Genomic DNA, 22,851 nt, shown 5'->3' on the forward strand with positions numbered 1-22,851 from the left:
TAGGTATATCGGCAGAATTCGAACGCTGGAGGGAATCGCGTCGGTCCTTTCCGCAGGGTGGCATGCTATGTACGGCCACCACCCGCGGGGACGGCGTTAATAAATCATGACGCGGGCCAAAATTACGGCGAATTACAAGTTATTGCTCGAGAGAGTGTCCGTACACGTTGCTACCCCGTGTATACCGCGGCTTACAAGTGCAGAGGGTTTTGCACGCCGAGTGCACGTACAATGCCCGGTGCCTTGATATATGTATATTCTCCACACACGACGGGAAAAGAAATAGGAATTTCGATAGAGATAGCTTTCTGTTTATAACGGATTAATTTTGGATCACGGATGCGAAAATGTGTACACCTTCCCGCAGCTCTGTACGAATACGTGTCTAAATTGCACCTAATGCCGGGTTATATTGTCCTTATATTGATCCCTGTCATTCAATAATTCAAGCGTCGAATTCCGATCTTTCGCATGGAATATTCATGGCAGTTTAATGAGAGGTTGCATAGACGTGCCCCGTAAGCAGCACCAGACAATGAGACGTTGTATACGTAGTTTCGCGAGCCACGTCACGTGCCTCGGTCTATCCGCATATACTCGTATACATCCGCATCCGTATACGTATACGTCGACGTTGTAAGGATTATACTCTCCGCTCCCGAAACAGTGGAGAAGGCAAATTTTACGCCTCTCTCTGCGAGAATTCTACTACCGTGATTATTATAGTTGAGCATACACGTGTGTAGGTATTTTAATAATCGCGTACATCGTCGGATATCGTTAATTTGACGGGACGAATTTGAAATTGGGCGGAAATCGATCATTTTCTCATATCCTAACAATTATTGGGGATCAAGCTCGCACGCGTTTAGGCCTACATCCTGTTTCCGTGTTACGATCATCCGACACCTGCAGCGAGTTACGGAGGGACGCGCATTCGCAACGGCATTAAGTATCGGTGACGTAGGTACGTGCATACTTGAGAAGATCTCGCTTGATTCATCCGGCGCGCGGCTTCCGAAGGGCCGAAAGGGTGATTGAAAAGTTTTGCTGTCAATCTCCGACAGTTCGCTCGAGACATCTGCGGCGAATTGCTCGAGGTGAGGCGGCGAGGAGAGAACGAGAAAACAGAAAATAGAGAGAGAGGAGAGAGAGCGGAAGAGGAGCGGAACGATTGATTGAAGGGTGCGCGTGGAAGTAAAGAGGGGGGGGAGCTTTTTAGTTCTAATTGCCGTAATTAAAATGGCGAACTTACCCGATCCCCACAGGGAGTCGTATACCCAACAAAGCTGATTGCTACCAACTCGGATCACAATGAATCTCAAAATTAGAAAAGTCTCTCTTTCCTTTTTCAACGACTTGCGTGTGGTTGATGCACCGCACGCGTTCCGCGATACGCGAACGGTCGAACAGCGGCACGTGCATACGAGATAAAAATAAGTGAAAGAATGTCATTAAAATTGATAGGGGAAATGTTGCAATCGTTACCACACACGTAAGTACTGATCACTTGATTCGGAGCGGCCGATTAACGGTATTGAATATTACACTTGACTCGAATACCGAGATTTATATCCCGAGCGAACATCACTCGAATACTGTTGAATCGAGAATGAATTCCAGAGGGACTTTGAGGCCTATCTGTTGGCTTACTTTTCTTATTGACTCCCGAACACAGTAAGTTATTTCATAGAATCGAACACAGAGCCCTGGTGATTAGTGCCGAAATATATAAAGTTATTTATTTCGTGATAACCCCAGCTTCCCGCAACAACTCGATACCGTCAATGGCGTCGACCTTTCTTATCGAAGAGCGAAGAGAAACGATCTAAGATTTCTTCGCGTGTGAAATTCTCTCCGATGATCATCGACGCGCCTCACCACGACATCTCCATGGTGGGCTTGCGTAAATCTATCGATCGATGAACAACATTCTCGAATTCTTGACTCGTCCGGAACTTTAACGTTTTACAGACAATTTGGACCTGACACCGGCGCCTTTGGGCCATTCGCGAATATACATATAATATATAAAAACGTATCTGGCCAAATCGACAACAAGATTAATCGCAAGGAGAACTAACTACTATTCGATTCTACGGTTACACGCGCGCGCACACACGCGTGTACGAACATATGTGTGTGCACGTGCCAGCGGTATCGATGGATCGTGCAGGTCATTTATCGACCCCATTGAAATCCTCACAAACACAATCGTTAACGGGTGAAAGATTAGAGGTATCGTTTCTCATTGATAAAGTCTTATTTTTGACGTACGTCGGTTCCGTATTAGTAGAAAAAAAGCAAAGGGAGAAAAAGAAACCGAACCGGAGCCTATCGTGGCTGGGCCAGGGGGCTGCGACCGCATAAAAAAGTTATCAACCAAGTTATCGAACGGTATGACGTAAAGATTTCTAATTACAGAGAACTAGGCTATAACTTTCCGTGCAGGCGCAGCAAAATCAGTCAATAATTAGCCAATCGAGACCGGATCCTTGGCTTGTACAGCCTGTCACGTGACAACAGCTAGCCGCTGAACTCCCACGATTTTCGGCGAAACTGCGATGATGGAGAGAAAAAACACGTCTCCTGTTCCGGGTAGGCACATCGGCGATAGCCGTTAACCGCGATTGGCGTAATCGGGGGAGTTGGAAAGGACACGAAGCCTGCGGGATCCCTTCGAAATGCGGACGGGGTAGATTGAGCCTAAGCAAATGACAAAACGCAGATATCTGAAAGCACACCAGAGGGCGAAGTGGGGGCGGGGTAGTTTCCTACTCGGCTAGCCGCAATCTGTCCGTCCCTTCGTCCCTTCGCCCCTTCGCCCCAGCAGCGTCCGTCCGCTCGGCCGACTGCACCGCTTCTTCCCATCCCGATCGGAGATTCCGGAGCTTTCGGAAGGGTACATCCTTCGTCAGTTAGTCAACGATACCGGCGCGTCGGTGCAGCGCTACTCCTTCGCATTGTATGGACGACGGCGGTCGAGTGTGACGGAAATCAAGTGGAACTCTATCTATTCTTGACCGACAGTGGTTCTCCCCTTCGTCCTTAATGCGGTTGAAAACGCCATAATTGAAATTATTTTGCTTTCCTTTTTTCTCTAATTACGCGGATTTTAAATGAGATTAACGATAAATTAGCGTTTGTGAAACATTACTGTAAACAATGTTGATGAATCGAAAATGAGAGAAAATTAAAACAATGTTCACCTCACTTTATTGTTGATTATTATTGAAAGATAGTGTTGGTATATTTTACTGGTATATTGTGTATTGGGGTAATTTCGGATGCACGCGGAGGATAAAAGATCATATGTTAATCAAAACTGCAGGAAAAGAGGGACACGCATCAGGTTTTTTGGTAAAATATACTTTGTAAAATTTCAAATCCACTGTAGAATCAGTGAAAATCACTGCGTGCAGAGTGAAATCTGCTATACCTCTTTTCCTGCAGTTCTGAACAAAGTCTGCTCTTTTTCTTCTCTCCGTGTGATGGCCCGCAGAATACAGTGCAGCCTCTCAATATAGCCGCTCACGGGCTGTTAGGGGAATACATTTCTCAGAATTTCGGTTCCCCCACTCTGATTACAGACGCTCGTTCTCGCGAATTAGTTCTCGACCCTCTCCATAGGACCGTGCGAAAAAGTGTAACTTTCGTACCTTTGTGTTCCATTAACGTACATACTGCCGAATCAATGACGTAAGTATGTATGTACCGTTAAGAAAGAATGCGGAAAATACTGGAGTGTAATACGATAGTGGGGGGAGCGGCACTATCGAGAGGTTGCACTCTAGTTTCTAATGAACTTTATTGCATTGGACGATACCGTGGACCACGTCTTACCAATGGTCGTCTCACCCGGAATTGCTCTACACACATGTAATGTATGAAAAGCACTGTTATCCGGCTGCAGCGCGTCGGCAATACTTCCGCCGTTGAGTTGACCAGTTGCAGGGAGAGGGGCAGACGTGTAGGGATCTGTGTAGACGCGATATCGCTCATCGACTAACTATCTAAACTTCGCGGAAACTGCAGAGATAGGCGTGGCGGTGGCCGGGTTGCGTACCTATGTATAAGCCGAGGAGTGTGGGATTAGCTCTACCTGCAGATCGCGGAACAGCGATACAGGTACGTAATATGCGCGTACGCTACTTTATCCGTGACTTTAGATAACCGAGACGCGCGATTAGATGGCCAAGATTCGGTAAATTGAGAAATTTAACAGCCAACTTGACGCGGAATGAACGATCAGGGCAGCCGATCTTTTTCCCGCAAGATGAGCTGGTTATATTATTATTATGTATGTATGTACGTACGTATGTCTGTATATACATCTGGGTCGAAATGAGGCAAATTTTTGTCAAAGGCTAACAAGCGCAGCTCGAGGGGAGAGGATTGAATGACCGACGATATAACGCCCGTTCGGTAATTAAATTATTCATCGTTCCTGATTTCCCGCCGTTTCCGTGGCAAACAAATAAAAGGTTGTGCAAAACCGGCTGCAGAGAGCTCGAACCGAAAGTTGCAAAACTAATACGACGATTTCTCGCGTTGCGCGTTTAATTAAATTAATTATAAGCGCACCTCGACTGCCGTATAAATTCAGCGAACGGCATAAACTACATGCAACCCGTGGGGGACCGGCAGAGTTGGATTTGCAGAGATAGCTGACGAGGACGCGAGGTGGCCACCTGCTATCGCTGCAACTTTGATCGTTATCCCGTTTCATCTATAACAACCGATACGCACACGCGGATAGCATCAACCTCCGTAGAATTCACAATCACCGAGAGTTCGACATTTTGTATCGTTTTGTATTTGCCTCGGTATGCGCAAACCCGTATAAACACGTACGTACGTACGTACATAAATGCATACATACATACATACGTACATACATACATACATACGTACGTACGTACGTACTAATCTTGCTACGTGCGTCTAAACATACTCCGACATGGCATTGCAGCGGATAGTGACCGACTGGAATCACCGCACCTCTTAATTATGACAGTTTAATTATGTTTAACGGTAGAGCAGGATCCGTTTCATTTTATTTCGCTTTCCTGATAAAGTAAGTAGGCAGATATATCCACCGTAACCGTATATGGATACGTATAATGTATAGGCAGACGATTTGAAAAGCTTTTGCCGACGAATTGCTTAAATAGAGACGGCGGAACTGCACGCTGAGCATACAGACATGTATCTCGTGTGTATATCGGTATACCTTATATTACGTAGGTACTGCAGATCCTGCACGGTGAGATGGCACGGAAGGGAGCTGGGGAATCGGTATATCTGTATCTCGGTATAAAACACCGCGGACCAACTTTCAGACCGGCAACCATCACCCCTCCCTCCCACCCCCGGTTCTTGGTCGCAGACGGTAAATACATTTTTAAATAAGAGTTTTTTGCTCTCGGTCTCCGGATTTCGTCCCCGTATCGGGAATTATCCTTTGGTTTGTGCATTATCCTTCAGCCGTGGGGCGGGGTGGGGCGATGTAGGGGGTCTAAAGAGAGGCATCAAAAGCTGACTCCGACCTATCCGAGCTCCCGCTGTCTACTCCAACCATCGTGTCTGACTTCCAAGCGACCTTACTACTCGATGCGCAAAAACAAAAAAATAAAAGATATAAAAAAAATTCAAGCCATTTATCTCTCTCTCTCTGAACTTTCCTATCTCCCCCCCTCGCTTTCTCGCTCTCTCTCTCTCTCTCTCAATCTATCCGTCTATCTATCTGTCCATCTCGCGCGATCTCGCTGCAGAATATACCTTCAAGGTGTTTTATGCCCTGCGGTGCGGTGCAGTGAGTTCGATCGATCGACAACGTCTCTCTACGTGCCGCACTACCAAATCGCGGGATGAGACTCACCTGCAACAGAAAATGACGAAACATAGGCGTTAGATTGAGGGCTGGCAATATTGATCCGTAAATGATCGATGAATGAACACGAGGGTAGCAAGGTGACGCGGATCGAAAGAGCGATACATACCTATAAATAACGTGTGTGTGTATATATATATTTAGTCGATGGTAAGATGAATGACAATTTTCGAGCTATGCAGGCAGAGATTTCTTGGAACAAGGGGGTTGCCGAGACCGTCGCGGCGCATCGATTTAATTCCCATCCTGGTTTGACTTCGGTTCAATTATGATTGATCACCCCGCGGTGATTGAGGATTTGAAACGAGAGCCTTGTGAAGTGAAACAAGGAGGAGAAGAGAACCGTGCCTCTCCCTCTCCCGAGTCGCCCAGACGGCGAGGAGGAACCGGAGATGGGGGAAATAGAGGAGAATTTATACGACTCCATATCGGGACGATAAAAAGACAGACAGAGGCTGGCACAAAGGAAGGATTAATTTTAAATATCATATACTTCCAGGCGAACAGTGAGGATTCCCTGTGGGACCGTGAGCGGTCAGGGGGGGGGGGGGGGGGAGGAAGAGGGATTGTTCCGTTACGCAAATCCCTCTGCACCACTGATATTGTTGTAGGTATGGACGTATCTGCTGCCAGAGTCGAGAACTCGAACCTCGTGGTGGGCTCGTTATACGCGATTGTCAAGAAGAAATTATTGAAACATTGCAAATTCAAAAGGTTCGCTCAGAGTTCCTCAGTTTACGATAAATTACGACTTTGTAAGCAATAATTCAAGTTGAATGTAATTACCGAGTTATTTTGGAAGGATTAAATCTTAGATACCTACTCAAGTTCTACAAATGTTGACCATCTTCCGATATAATTTAGCTTCAAAAAAGATTTACATTTTAGATAAAGAATTTGACGAGTCAAAAATCCTAGAAATAAAAATCGGTGGTTTTTATTACTCAGTTGACGCCGTTGCGGTAATTGATTCTACGAGTAAAGATCCCACCGTCGAAACTGCTGTTACATCTTGAACGGGTTTCTATAAATAAGCCAAAATCCCCACTCGAGCATCTGCGATCCCCCTCGCCCCCCTGTTCCAACTTAGGCGGATTTAACCCCTGTGCTAATTGCGGCGCAAAGTTTCACCTCCCCAAATCGAACAGTCGTGTTTGTTTCAATTTTCCGTTTCAGGGATCCCGAACTGAACATCTTACCTTGCGCGAATCGACCGCGCCTATACGTTATTGTTAACCGAGACAAACGTTTTCTCTCCCCGCCTGTGTAGTATTATAGAGCAGCGAATAATTCGGTCGAATAAGCAACCCTGTAGCAGTGAGACATTAGGTTTGCGCGCGCGTGTGTGTGTGCGTACATATTAGATATAGAATATAAATCCCTGGTTCGTCATCGCACGAATTATTATCAGTAAAATTGATGAGCTTATTATGAATCCGCGACGTGTAAAAATTGCGGCACGTCACTTCTTTCCATCTATAAGTTGAACGATGTATAGCTTCAATTATCCACGGGTATAGACGCGTCGCACGGACACTCTTTTTGCATTCGCAAACGAATCCCGCTGCAGGAACGACGGTGATCCGTTTTTGCACGTATAACCCAGCGGCGACCCTTACGTGTATGATATCTCGAAATTAATTTTTCAGAGATGGAAACCTAACGAAGCTTTATGCTTTATTCCGTCGGAAGTTCGGGGGGGTGAGAGCGGGGTTTGAGGTGGATACAAATACGGTGGATGGAAATTAGATTCATAACTTTTCCGCTCCCGGCTTCTGCTTCGCGAGCAAAAAGGGCTTGGCTAGTTAAAAATTCCGACTACCACGGATCTCGCCTCTTCCAGACCAACGTACTGGAATAATACACCGAGGCACACCTACGGTCACACGTGTGCTAACGCCTCTGTACACGCATACTTTTGTACATAATTGGCAGGACGACACCACCTCTGCCGATATCCGCCTTTGCAGACGCGGTTCCGGCCCTTTTCAACTTTCCTCTCGTCGCCACCTCGCGCTTTTATTTTAATTCAATTTAATATTTTTTTACTCTTTGGCTCACGAGTCTGATTGGTGTCTCCATAATTTATACCATGGTTGTCGATATTGCATTAGTGTTTCGTACGCATAAAGCTATACATATACGAATACGTGACGAACATACACTGATTGAGAATAATCGTCATATCGATTGTTTATAATTACTATACGTATATTTGCTATTTAGGAATTTTATTTGGTATGTTGCTCTTTGTGAGTGACTGTCTTTGTTTCCAACCGACGCTACAAGCGTCTTTTAACATACATGCTTCTAACCGAGGGTTGCAAGTGCGAGCGAGAGGGCAGTTAATGGCCATTTGGACTTTCTCTTCTCCGAGGCGTACGCAAAGCTTGTCTTCGGGTAACGGCGCCTCGTAGTCTGAACTTAAACATGCCGTTGACTCTGGCGTTTCGTATTGGCCCACGACCCTTAAAGACTCTTCAAAAGTCATATATTATTGAACACTAGATGAGAACAGGTCTTCTCGGTTTTAGTTTTAACGCTTCTACTTTGCTACGAGTCTCCGTCTCTGTCGAGATGCTCGTAGAGGCCGAACAATTAGCTTTCGAGTGTGCAACGCGACACGTTAGAGCTGGATTTTGGTGAATTTTGCATATTCCACACTTTGCGTTACTCCGCAATCGAATGGGCAATTTCGCTGTGCAGATTTGCTCGTAGGGTGACGAAGAATAGGGGGGGCAAAGCGAGGGTGGGGATAAAGGCCGAGCACGAAGAGGGAGTCATGAAAATTTGCAATTGCGCGGTTTCTATATAAATCTTCTGTGACCCGATAAGAAAAGATTGCCCTCCGATGAATTGCACCCCCGCATTAAGCAGAGGGCATGGAATTACCTACGTCTAAGCGTCGCGTGCTCGATGAAATATATTTAAAACTGTAATTACGATATAATCTGCGGCCGCCGTGACCAGATACGCATCTCCAGGCGCTGGAGAGGTCGATCGATCTCCCGGACTCAAACTCTTCTAAAAACCAACCAATGTACAGTATACCGTGGGCACAATACACGCTCGAGAGCTTTTTACACTCGCCGATAACCACTCGAGCCAAACGCCTCCACCTTACCCGACCATTTTCCCCGATTCTCCAAGGACGCGGCACCTCCCTCTGCTTTTGCCGATATTTGAAAAAAATTAACTAAATTTCGGCCTGGCTTTCAAGCCTTATTTACATCTAGTCTTATGCGAATACTTATAGGCGGGAAATTGAGACAAGAATGTCACACGGAACGACGAAGAGATAAAGAGATCTTCAAACTTTGTATCGTTCAGAGAAGACTCGATTTAATTCGATAGATTTTGCAAAAATTTAGCGATACAGCGGCAAGCTGTTAAGTGAAAATCGAAGATTTTGTACCGGCGCGGCGATTAGCAGCAAAAGATACGCGGCTAGACACAGATACGTATTCTTCCGGTAATTCCGGTACTCCGTGGTTGGTCGCGGCTATCGTCTACCTGAATATCAGCGTCGATGCTGCGGGCGCAATTTCGCGTCGTACATAGATGGGAGATGATGCCCGGCGTACATCTGCGGAGATGAGGCGGATAGCGACGCACGGAGGGAACGAGAGGATGTCTGCAGGGGAGAGAGAGGGAGTTCTCCCGCGAGTTTCTATATTTTGTTCTACTTCAAACTTACGAAATGAATATCTAACGATATTGGTTTCCCAGCATCCCGGATGCCCGCTTCTCCCAGCCGCACGCGTATGCTGCCCCGAATACCGCTGCACTTAAGTACCCACCCGCCTCATCCCGGTGCATCGCTGCATCCCGACCGACGCAATCCGCGTCATTTTAGCTCAAGCGCAAGTAGCCCTCGAGCCATCTGCCAGATTTTTCCAAATTTTTTTTCAACCCGCTGTTATTACAGGGGATACCTATACTCGGCACTCGGTCGGGTGTACGACTCGATTTCCGCGCGTTGCGTTCTCTTCCGCTTCGAATTGTCATTAATTCAATGGTTCGAGCACCCCGCCGAGTTGCACTGTCCCAGATACATTAATTATACTCGTGTATATACGTGAGAAAGTCACGAGAGGCGTTCGAACAGCCGATAACGCGTACAGATAACGGTTTGTCTATCCGAGTGGCTTCCGTTTCCGGCCAAGTGGCGGGGACGAAAAAATAATAAAACGTGGCCAAATCAGGGAGCGGTGAGACTTGAACTCGTCGGAAGTCGAGTCGATGGATAGATCACGGGGATGCGTCACGATAATCCGCGTGTCCGAATCACGGTCGAGGAATCCGCAACGGTGCGTGGTCGGAGAGATCGAAGGGCTGCGAACGTGAATCGAGCGTTAATTCACTCGTCCCGACTTCGAGAGACGTATAACACACCGAATTCACTCGAGTCGGGCTTGATTTATCTTCTATGATGTCTTTCGCAGAGACGAGACGATGCAATAAGGAGGCCGCGGGTACGGACCGCTGTTCCGAAGTAAGGCATTGGCGTTGATACGTATCGCAGATAGAGGCTAGAGCGTACGTACGGACGATCGGGGCGGAGGGGAAATCATCCAGGAAAGCCGAGAGATGAAAGAGAAACCGAGCAGCGAATGCCAAGACAAACACGCCGGGCGAGTGTTTCAAAACACGTTGGCTAATGTACCGCAGCTAGCTCGGCGAAGATCAAGAAATACTTACCTTACGCCCGCGCTCCTTGCAGCCCTGCAGCACCGAGCGCACTTATCACGATCATTTCATTCTCTCGAGAAACGCTCGTCGTTTTACGCGCGTGCGCGCACGCGTCCGCTGTCTTGTCTGTCTCGCGAGACTTGCGTACGAGCGAAGAGTGAGATCTCCTCGGACGCGCGTTTCCGACACATAGGTAAGCATCTCATGCCGAACCGGCGGCATCCGGGACACCGATAACCTGAAATATAGCCCGGCAAGCCGGCTCGCGAGCAAAGACAATATTGTCCGAGTCGTGTCGCGTCGCGGTGATTTGCGAGCTGAGAAAAATTGCCGCCGCGATTAACTTTCAACGCTGCAAACTCACGACGTCAAACGTCGTTTCGGGAATGTACCGACGAAAGTTGAAAACAAGAGGCGTGTGCAATTTTCCACGGGTGCCTGAGACGCAAAGCGTATCTTGTTAAACGTGCGTTCGAGAATTCCTCGCCAATTTTTTCCAAGCTGTCGATGTCCGGTTGCAGCAACTGTGCAATTTCGTTGGATAAAAATAAATTCGCTCGAAGGTTGGGACGAGATGCAGTCGAACTCTCTCGATCGAGCGGGTGTCGCAAGCTTGCGTTGCATGGACGATCACGCGGCGGGAGACAATGGAATGTTTAATTGTCACGTATCTACTGATACCAATCTATTTATCTGCCTGTTGGCAGACCTACATTTATTGTTTAATTAATATCGTGCCTAATCGGTTTATGGCGCACACGGCGCCTAACCTCTGAGAATATAGGCGCGTCACTCACAGCGCGCCTTTGGAAAATGAAGACAGACTCGTTAGAGCGACCGGCTTGGTTGCAGCCAGCCCAGCGTAGCCAACGTGTGAAATTATCGTTCGCCTGTTAAATGTTTGTCGTATTTATCGCCCATATTGCGCAGTCGATTGCTTCTCCTTATCGCTTATAAATATTATCAGTAAATCCCTACCTCTTCCAAGGCTCGCATAGGTGTCTTATGGTATCAGCGCAAATATGGAAATATTGCCCCCCTTTGCGTAAGCGATCGTAATGGCGGTTCGTTCCTTCTCCGCAGGTTAACGCGCAACCGAATGGTTTTAGGTCGACGACGGTTCCATACGCGTTTCAAAGCGCACTTACACGTGTCTACCCCATTGCATGCGCGTGTGTCTGTACATGCAGACATGTAATATAGCTACATTATACATCTATTCGAGAGCTGTAATCGAGCCAAAAACCTCCCCGCGTATGCGAGAAGCAGCTTCGTTCGGCCAACGCCTACACCGCGATTTTCCAAACTTAAACGCACACGCGACGCGCCTGCAAAGATATGCGAATATATAGGTGAATGTGCAAAACGGTCAAACAGCTGCACCTTGCACCCACATGCGCATATCCTGCTGTAAGTCAAAGAGACTCCCCGTCAAAACGTAATTGTTTCCGAGCAAGTGCTCGAGAAGGCTCGTCTACCGCGAGTCTGCCGCCACTTCTATAATGACACGTCTTTCGCCTGCTACATAGTTGTTACAACCATGCAGTCGAGCGTCATGGTCTCTTGAACATCCTTCAATCCTTGGGACGAATAACGACGGTTGAAAGAAAAGAATGAGGAAAGTTAATCAAATTATTCTTATCGCTCATTCGACGTTTCTGAAAAATTGCCGAATTACTCGACTTTTAAAATACGATACTATAATTGAAGTTTGTCGCGCGTATTTTCAATGCGCATGCATGCGGAATTAATACATTGAATTTCTGATAATCGTACGCATCGATCTTTATATCGCGGTATTTCCTTAGAATCTTTTTTGAATTTCTTCAATAAAAGAAATGAGAATTTCCTAACAGAAAACATATGAAACACTCGGTTTGTTTCCGATTTTTTCAGATAAAATCCTGCAGAACGGTTTTTCCCGACCGCAAAGAATGTTGCGTGATCACAATGATTACTGATGCGAATGATGAATACGCGAGCTTCTGCGGGCTCAAATGTATATGAACGTTAATTCGATGCAACAAAGAGTCGGGATCTCCGGAAAAAATAACCGCAGGTTGCAGATTTTATAAATAACACAGTCTATCAAGTTGTACAGAGAAAAGTAGGTATTTATGATAAAAATAAATCATCGGTCGGTCGGTGATACGGATACATTTAAACGTCGTTTAGCTTGACGTATACCGAAGAGCCGTTAAGCTCGATTATAGCTTCTCAATAAAGACATTATAACCAGGGAGCTAAATTCTTATCCGGTATAAACATGCCATCAAACATCTTGCCCGCCGCCAAGGAAAAGTGGGCGGGGGTGGCTTTGAGATTATCGGCTCTTGGATTACAACGAAGCTGAGCGTTGGGCAAACGATTTTCTTCGACGAAGGGATGAGAGTCGAACCTTCGTCGTTATGAAGACGCCCGAAGAGAGGCGCGATGGGGAGGCTTCGAGAAGGGAACCGAAGAACGCGAAGAGGGACATTTATTGGCTTTAAGAAGCTACTCGTCCAACTTTTTAACCGGAATTTTTATCACTCTTTTTCCCACGATTTCCGCCCTCTCAACGTTCGAGTGTTTGCCGCTTTATTCAAGACTCGAGATTCAAGACCCGCGCTACGGATACAACTGAAGACGAACTTGAAACTACCGGCAAACTTTCCTCTTTCACCGTTGATCTTGCTTGCAACGATTCGCGTCGTTTTAGCAACAAGGTGTCACCGACCAACTGACCAATCCTTTTTCCGTTTTCCGAGGCAATCAGTTAACCCAAGCGCATACGATGCGTTCGTAATCCATCGCTACCCTGCCGGTGAAGCCAGGTGCGACTCACGATCAGGCCGGACGCCCGATGCAGTCAGTTACAGGTATTCGAAACGGCAACAGGTGTCGTTGGCTGAAATTTGTTAATCAATGGCATTCCCACACCGTGCAGGCGACGCGTACGATGTACACATATCCCACCGGAGTCCGACCAGATACCTGAATTTCATTTCATCCGATTCAACGGCGAAGAAAATATGCCCCGCATGCATCGGGTGATCGATCACCCCGAGCGCTTGATCCAACGCCAGCAGGACGCGCGTATATTTTACCGATTTCCAGGGCTTCCGGTCCATTAAAACCGAGGCATGTGGCTCCGCGCTTTTCCCCGCTCCCGTCGCCCCCGTCGATCTGCGCCCATCGGCACCGTTCCGCACTGTTACAATTTTTATCCGCGTGATTCAGCCCGCCTCCTCGCCGTATACCGGACCATTTCAGCGGTAATACCATTACCGTATATTTATCGAGAGGGTAAATAACCCGGCAAGAGTACGCGGCCCGTCAGCCTGCAAGTCCGCCAATTCATCCGGCAAAAATAGACCCGAAGTGTTCGCGTACCTACTATAACCGCGATGCCGCATATTCAGTCTTGATCGTCGCCGAAAGGCTCGAGGACTGTCTCGGCCCTCGCCGTTCGATACGTCGATCCGACTCTCGGTAACGTCGAAGGGGTTCAGTTTTCGCGGCAAAAAATGAGGCATCAGTTTTAAAGCTGCATGGATAATATATTTCGAATACTTTTCGTTCTTGTACGATGAAAAAAAAATACCCATAGATTGGTAGTTTTCGTTACAAGTGAATATTTGTAATGAAAACAAATGGGGATGATAAAAAAAAAAAAAAAAAATGTGCAAAGAATCGACTCGGTTAGCGTTCGATTTTTATTTCAACATTCTCGGACGTTTTCTCGTTTCTCTAATTACTCGGAAGTACAATACTGATTACACCGAGGAAAATCATAGCATAATAAATAAGAAATGATTCAGGAACACAATCCAGTGTTTAGGGTTTTCATTTCTATACAGGGTATTTCGTCGATGACGAATTCCACGGCGAAATGAGAGCGATATCAACGAAACTTATGGAATCGTCGAAATTTAACGACGCCGCTGCAGAGATGCACCGATGCTGGGAATTGGCGTCATCGGTAAACAGCTGCAGAAACGTGCATCGAGTAGCACTGCAGGTTATTTTTACCGAGGTCTGATCATCGCTTCGCGGGCCGTTCGTTCGTATAAGTGATTTTTCGCATAGCCGCAGAAATCCCGAGGCGTACCAAAGCGGCGCGTTATAACCGGATGTTTGAATCGGATGACTTACCTCTTTGTCTTTGGCGTGCAACTCCTGTTCGAAGTTCGCATTGGGTGTCCGCCTGGGGTTGTTCGGGTCGTGTGTCTGGTCCCCGTGGTGGAGGTTCTGGGGCGTTTGCGGCCCCTCAGTCTTTGTCGTTCCGTCACCGGCTGCAGCGAGCTGTTCCTTCAGCGCCGTCACCTCTTTCTCCGCCAAAGTCGCTCTCTGTAATCACGAAAACGGTATCGGAATCGTTAATGAGAGTAGGTGGTAGACGGGGGATGAATCGATGCCGCGAAGCGGGGGTGAAACGCGTCGAGGTGCGAAAGAACCCCTCGGGGTATAAAAGCGATTCTCGTTGTTATTTTGACCCCCGGATTATACGCGATGCGAAAATCGTCTACGCCAGGCGCGCACGGCAAGCTTATATCAGGTACACATATAGTTTATACAATAAATTACGTTTGTCGCGAAATCTACTTTGGTGCAGCTTATACCTGACACGTTTTATCGTCGATCTGGCGCCAATATGCGACGGAACCAATTTCACCCAGAAATAGCAACCTGGCGAGGTCAATGAATTTGCGCAACACGCATTTATCGAGTGCGGCGACAATTGTTTACTGCATTATTGAAAAAGAATTTATGTTTTTTTTTTTCCCTCAAGAATGCAGAAATTACACGAAAACAATAACACCCAGGATTGTTGGAACAGATCGATCGTATCATCTATACACGTAAGTAAGCCTAACGCAGATTTGCCTCACTTTTTAGTTCATCGGGGTCTGGATAATTGTAATTCAGAAAATAACTACCAACAGGAAAAGTTCCGAACTCTCCACCGTAGTCAACGACATTCGGAATGTCTCGTGACAAAAGAGAAGTAAAAATAAAAAAAAATATGCGTAGGTTAAAAACTATCCGGACCACAATTCCTGCTTGTTTTTCTTTCATACGAGAGAAATCGCTGCAGGAGGGAGAGTTTTTCAAGAGTCGCTCCATAGTCTACGTACCACGTGCTTCTAGGCGACTGCGGGGAAGATTTTTACACGCGACAGTGGCTACCGGGGGATGAGAGTGCGGTGCATAACCCGTTTGATCCAAGCCAACTGATCGATATCGGCGTTGGTCAGGTATCATCTATTGTCCGATACCCGCGTCGCGTCGCGTCGTTCCGGGGACGGCGCGCATCGTCGGAATATATGTAGGTATACAGCGAAAGAGAATGGAATAGCCCCGACCCACCTACTCGATACCTACCCATCTACGGTTATATAAGGGTGTCGGACCGCCGCTGGCTACTTTGAATATAAAAGCGTCTATAATTAATATCCGTATACCGGAGAACAACGCCGCGTTGCAGGGCGATATTTATTAGATATTTTATGGCTAAAGTTTAAAAAGGTAATCCCTGCCCTTGGTGGTTGCGTACAAGTAGGTACGCGGTTATACGGCTACTGTATCCGAACGTTTGTGTGCGGCGAGATGGAAAGTGCAGGGAACCACCCAAAGTCCTGCGATCGAGGCGTCTGTGTTACGTATATTACACGTATACATATACGTCACACCTGTATCCAAGTGTGCGGAAAAAGAGCAGCAGCCCATGTCTGCAGGTATTGTATATCAACGAAGAGAGAGAGTACGAAAACCTTTTCGCCGTTTCTCGGATGAGCATTCTCTTTCTATTTTTGTTTAATTTGTTTTCTCTCTTTCTTTATTTTCCTACGCGTAATAACAATTCTTGGTTTCCGTCCGCGAGGGCTGCTCTACAATCCAACGCACTTTACGCGGTTACACGTCGATATCCCCCACATATGTAATACAAGTTTGTCCGATAATTGTAAAATTAACGGTACAGGTAGGTATGTGCGTACATACATGCATGATGTATTATTCGAGGCGGGTCGTATAATACCTGGGGGGTGAAACTTTAACCGGGTTCAGGGGGGCGCGTCGATACACGTATATGTATACACGACTGATCTACGGATGTGTGCGGAAGTTGCCAACTATGTATGTATCGATTTGATGAACCGACAACTCCTCGTCGCCATGAATCATTGAGTTATGGGCTAGGATCGGCGACAAACGAAGAGGTGGATACCAGGCAGGATGCGAAGAGTCGAACTTGCACGGCGTATGGATGACTGTATAACGTCTGTGCGCGTGCGTGTGTATGTGTGTATCTACGACTAGTAATGTCCCATTGTTTCCTGAAAGAGTAGAAGAAAAAAAATTAAAATAAATAATAAAACGAGAGAGAGAGAGAGAGAGAGAGAGAAACAACAGGAAACCTCGACGATATTATCGATAATTACTAAATGATACGGAAAGCGTAAATACATATATCTGCAGCACCGCCCGCGAATGCTAATACCCGGGAATTTTAATGCGATGGTTTGACGTATCGATAGGCTCGGGGTCACATCCTGTCCCGAGTTTCCATCACGTGAACGAAGAGCAAAAATTATTTCTATCGAGGTTTGCCCATCGTCCGGACATGCGAACATGCAGGCACGCAAACGAGGAGTCGGCTTACCCCAGGATCATTCACGCGGCATAACTCGCCAAGATCTACGTATCTACTTATACGTTGCGTACCTCCGCGCGAGGCGCGTAATCGAGTAAAATATTGGTGAGGTGTGTACACAAGATGCGAGAGACCGGCGAGTCGGAGGGCGTCATTAATCAATTTCAATTATCAATCTCTCCTCGGAAGACGATACGTCATCGGGCAGTAATGACAAACACATGCCTCCGTATCCTCGTTGCGGCTCGAGATGCACGAACTATAGAACGAATGCGTGTAGGAATATTTATACATATATCATACGTATACACGTAATATACGTAGGTACAACTGCACGGATCCCATACCGTGTATGTGGCGCGGCATGTTCGTATATCGGACTGATCTATATAACCGCGGCATATGTTTAGGTCATTAATTAGCATCTGGAGCTAATTAAAGTAATTAACAATTCGGCAGTAAAATATGACCGGCAATATACATCTATATATATATATATATATAAAAAAACTATCCGTTTGCATGGGTGTGCGTATGTACGCGGATGCTTATTAACTCAATTAATCCAGCCGGTACCCCCCTGCGACTGTCTATCATTTCTACCCGGGCGTATATTATACTTTCACTCCGTTGTTATACAACAATCGATCAGAGATATTCGTCGACTGACGAAAGTTGAGGGGCGATCTGTACGACGATCACGTGATCGCATACTTCGAGGAGCAGGCTGTAATGAAAATGAAAAATAATTTCTACCAGTTTCGCATTATCCATCACGTATAACGTACACTGCAATAATAATTGATGTCAAAGATTGCAAACGTTTAAATATACAGGTGCGTGTATGATGTTTTATTATATACGCTGTACGTATATTTATACCGCTGACGATAAGTCTGCCACTCGAAGCCCGCGTGGATCGCGTTTTTTGGGTCATTATTATTAATACCGATGTTACTTTTTTCTTCGTCTCGTTCCTTTTTCAATTCGAAAACGAACGGTCGATTTGGCCGATTAAAAGTCACGCGCCATCGAGGCCTCGAGAGGGGTGCAAGCAGCGCAGCGCAATAAGAAGCGGAATGAAATTAGGAGAAGCGATACGTGTACCTGTATACGTATACCCAGGTAACACGGTCCCAAGAACTATCGTGACGGATAACATTAAAATATGCTGCTAACAGCGATCATGCCGAGCAGCGACCAGCAGCCGTTCGAAGGCCGAACAATCCTCTGTTATTATAAGTATATTAGGAACAGACATTCGTTCTCTCTCACGGCGGACACAGTCGATCGCTGATTGTCTTCTTTCGTCATTTTTTGCTCCAGCTTGTCCCGTGATTTTACGACTCGGGGTTTCACACCGATTCCCGCACACGGCGGTACAAGTGTATAAAATTCTCCGCAGACCGGGGCAATTATACAAAAGTAAAGAAAGAACCTCCGCTTTTCTCCAAGGTTTTCCGCACCGATTCGACAAACGGATAGCTATATCTTGTCTGTAACACGACGCGGGCACGGAGGATCACGGCGAATGATTTCTTCTCCTTTTTCTTCTTCTTGGTGCCCCCCCCCCCCCCCCCCCCCCTCCCCCCGTTCGCTTTCCCGACTATGATTTATTAGCGCAAAGGCGTGGGTCCGCGATCGAGTTCAACGGAATTACGTGCCGTCCGTTGGAGCATGGGCGTCGCGACGCCGTATATTTACTTCTCAACTCCGCGTCGTTCCGGAGACGACGACAACGACGAGGACTATTTCGATCGGGATGCAGAAAGAATGCGGGGTGTTTGACGGAGAAGCGGCCGGCTATCCAAAGTCCCGGGAATAGGGCCCAGCTGCTCCTCGACGCCGACGCCTGCATCCACGCGCACCAAGAATCGGACAGCTTATAGGATTCAGGGCGAAACGCGTCTCCGCTGCCGGCCGTTTCCGTCGACGTCGAGCGAGCATCTGTAGAAATACCCACCACTTTTTTCAACAGTTTTTACTCTTTCTCTCCCCCCTCGCTGTGTGAACGAGGCGATGTGGCAAGGCGAGTGGTGGGAAAATCTTCAACCTTGACTGGAGCCGTTATCCTTGCGACAATATCCGCGATCCGTTTGCGACGAAAATTCGACACCGCTCCGCGAATCGATTATACGATGCGGTAGATAAAAATTCACGGGTTAATTAGGCGAAACAAACCGCGAGATGAGCGCCGAGGGCCACCCTCGAGAGAATTCGGAGAGAAAACAAACCCCGAACGATTAACCCGGCGAATACTCGCAGCTCTAAATCCCATGAAACGCACGAGATTCGAGCCGCTTCATTCAGCGAACAATGACACGTGGTTGAAACAATCCCGTAACAATTCTGACCATTTTCCACAAATCGATCAACGATCATTGTTCCGTAGCGAGTGTAAACGATCGCGTATAAAGAGACAATAACAATCTCGTTACTCGCCGCAATATTTCGATTTTGCTTGGTCTGCCGAACACCGTAGAATCGAGGCTCGTGTGCTGCAACGCGAGAGGATCCAATCGGCCCTTTGACTACCTCGCACGGGGTGCACGCACGTCACGTGACCGTAAAATGTTTAACAGTATCGTTCGGACAAGCTCGAGCTGTTTTATCATAGATTGTACAATCTAGCAAAAGTACAATTTTTTTTTCTTTATGCAAAGGTTACGCGACTAAGAAAGAGAGCGTGACTGAATGGAAAACAAGGTCCCTCGATTATTCGGGCATATCTTACGGGGTATAGATTACAATATTATCCAGCTTATGTCTTATACGCAGAGAGGAGATCACGGGAATGTTTCAGGAGGGAGAGACCTGACGTACACCGGCACTCCTGATCGTAACATAAATTCTAATGACAAGCTGTGATGAAAATATAAGATTTTCTCTCTCCCGCAGTTATCGTATGGCATTATTGTGTCGTACGGAGGGTTAATGCCTTCTATTATACGTAATGTGATGGCCACTTTTTATAGTCAAATTTTCTAGCATATTAATATATTATACAGGTACCCGAGTATACTTGAGCAGCGTGAACAACCGTATCTATATACAGGTTTGCGCAACGTACAACAAAAACGATGAAGATCTGCAGAGTTTCTGCGAAAGGACAGGGAAAAGAAATCTAACTAAAACTGAAGAGGGGGAAGGCGAAAAGGGGAGAGAGAGAAAGAGAGAGGAGAGGGCGGTGCTTATGTCTAATGATGTTTAAGAACGGGCTTTAATTTTTCATTAGTACAGCGCAGCACATCAAAGGCCCCGTCTTCATTTTTAGTCGATGCCTTCGGGCTGCGCAGAGAGAGAGAGAGAGAGAGAGAGAGAGAGAGAAAGGAGGGTGAGAGAAGGGCGAGATTGTCGCCGCGGTTTCGTACCGAACCCTTCTCTGCCCCCGATATATTGACATTTCTTAAATATTGCAGAACGACTCTTTTATATCGTAAATCGCTCCGAGGGGCGGAAGTACAAAGGATATCGGAAGACCTCGAGGAATAGTTCGACGAGACGGACGCAGCAGGCGGTGGCCGCCCTGACGAATACCGGGACAAGTACCTGTGTCAAAAGTATATTGTGTCCTGCGCGGAAGAGTCGCAGGGGGCTCGGTATAAAATACAATGGGGGGGGCGGGGGGGAAGGTCTTAATCAGCCGGATGTTGAACAAGGAGGATGAATCGCTGCCGCAGCGTGCATCTCGGTGAAAAATAAAAGTTATTCCGTAGGATCACGATTATCGGGGGGCTGCACCGAAGGTACGAGTATAACAATAAAGAGGCGAAACACAGAGCGCGGTTTTGAAATATCCGGTACCCCACGTCATACACGCACGCACACAACGGAATATTCTTAATCTTTGAAGGTGGCGCGAAGGGGGCGAGGGGCGAACGCGGCCCGGTTACGACTGCGGGGTGTTATATTCTTCTTTTTTTTTTTCGAGGGGGCGCGCGCGATATTTCAAATTTTCTCATTACACGCCGAGGTGCGAATGATGTTCTTCTTCTCTCATCCGCCGCCCTCCCCCTCTTCAATCTCACACCAACCAGCCATCAGGGTGAACCACCCCTCTTGTATTTATTATTAAGATATCGACCGGCTTTATCTCACCCTCCTCCACCCCCCGTGGATGTACGAGTCCGTTGCGCGATGCTGATAGGACCAGCTAGAACAGTAGAGGCGGGTAATCTGCACCTACCCTTCGATCGCGAGCGAAGGCCAGAGATCGGCTCTCCCTCGCATTTTCTTTAAAAAAGAAAATTTTCAAGCCTACTGCAGGACAGTGACGACGATTTGAGCGAAATATTTTATACAGCTCCGACGATTCGGCACCGAAACAGCCAGCAGTTCGATTTTCCCTCTATACGTTGTGCACGTGTTTTCGCCTAGTCGCAGGGCCTGATCCCGCGGCTAGATAATCGTACGAAACTGTGAGCTTGGGTGTGCGGATGGCACAGCTATACGTGTAAGGTTGCGAGGGCAGGTTAAAGTTCGTCGAATCAGCTTGTCAGCACGGTGTGCGTTCGAGCGTGGTTGCGGAAGGCTGAAAGTAGAAGGGTTGAAAAACAGAGCCGAAAAATATACGTGCTGCAGCGTCGGCACGGTGCATGGGTATGTACTCGTGTATACGGATACATATCCAGTCCCTGTATCTGTTGCCCGCAGAGCCTGTTGGGTAGAATGAGTATGCAAATGTATCGGGTTATTATTTCGGCAAGTGACTCTTCTGGTTTACTGAAGTTGAAAACTCACGAAGCATCGAAATACCAACATAGAGAGAGGGAGAGGAAAGAGTAGGAGAGAAAGCGCGGCGGGTATATCAAGTACCCTCGCGATATTGAGAAAAATGCCAAACGATCTCGTTAGTGTCGGTTCGATAGAGAGCTAATTATGATCCTCATTCGTCATATCGTACCCTCAAGAATTTACGTCTCGTCGTTCGACCTTACAGACGACCCGGAGTGATTATCTGTTATTATACCAGTAATTCGCGCATGATAGCCGGAAACCGCCACTTATATACATGGTCATTTTTGTGCGAGAAATCCGTCCGTGACCAACAATAATATTCCAAATAAACGGTTACGTCTGGTCCTTGCAAAACTGATTTCAGAAGTCCGTTAGTACGAGGCATTAATACCGCAATCAACCCGCAGTGAAGAAAATTAATACCGCTGTACGTGTATATCATGCGGTTGGCTGTTGTTCCGCTACAGGTTGGAGAAAAAAAAAAATGCGTAATATTTTTGCATCGTAGGTGAAAAGTATGCGGAAGGTCGAAATGTCGGCAAATCCGTAGACGGATCCTGTACCTACAAAGTGCACGTTAACGGTGTACCTATACCGCGGCCGCGGCCCATAACGTCTACCCCTATATACACTTTTGATGCTTCGCTTTGAAAATCCTTTGGATCCCAAAGTCTCGTCTTTTCGGGGGTTGAAAACGTCGATGCCTTCTGAAAGGGTTCCTTCCATCCAGCTCCGATCGGGGGCGATAAAAGCGCCCGTGGCGGGAAGAGACGGGGGGCCGCGAAGGGGTCGAGGGGCGGGGAGGAGGGGTAAAACACTAATTAGTTATCAAAGGGTGAAGAAGGGTTTGGTGACAAAATAGTAGAACCGCGTCTCCCCTTCGATACAGCCC

At 47.0% G+C, this 22,851-nt stretch overlaps 1 protein-coding gene across 9 annotated transcripts in view; it reads right to left on the bottom strand.

The window, feature by feature from the left end:
- The window catches only part of LOC124177194 (homeobox protein cut), a 94,035-nt gene that overhangs the window by 34,812 nt on the left and 36,372 nt on the right, over positions 1–22,851 (bottom strand). For all 9 annotated transcript variants that reach the window (XM_046559317.1, XM_046559324.1, XM_046559323.1 and 6 more), the window contains exon 3: positions 14,723–14,917. In XM_046559317.1, coding sequence (XP_046415273.1) covers positions 14,723–14,917 — 195 coding nt within the window. The remainder of the gene's footprint in view (positions 1–14,722; positions 14,918–22,851) is intronic.

This window comes from Neodiprion fabricii, chromosome 3 (assembly GCF_021155785.1).
Source record: "Neodiprion fabricii isolate iyNeoFabr1 chromosome 3, iyNeoFabr1.1, whole genome shotgun sequence".
NCBI classification, from domain to species: Eukaryota; Metazoa; Arthropoda; class Insecta; order Hymenoptera; family Diprionidae; genus Neodiprion; species Neodiprion fabricii.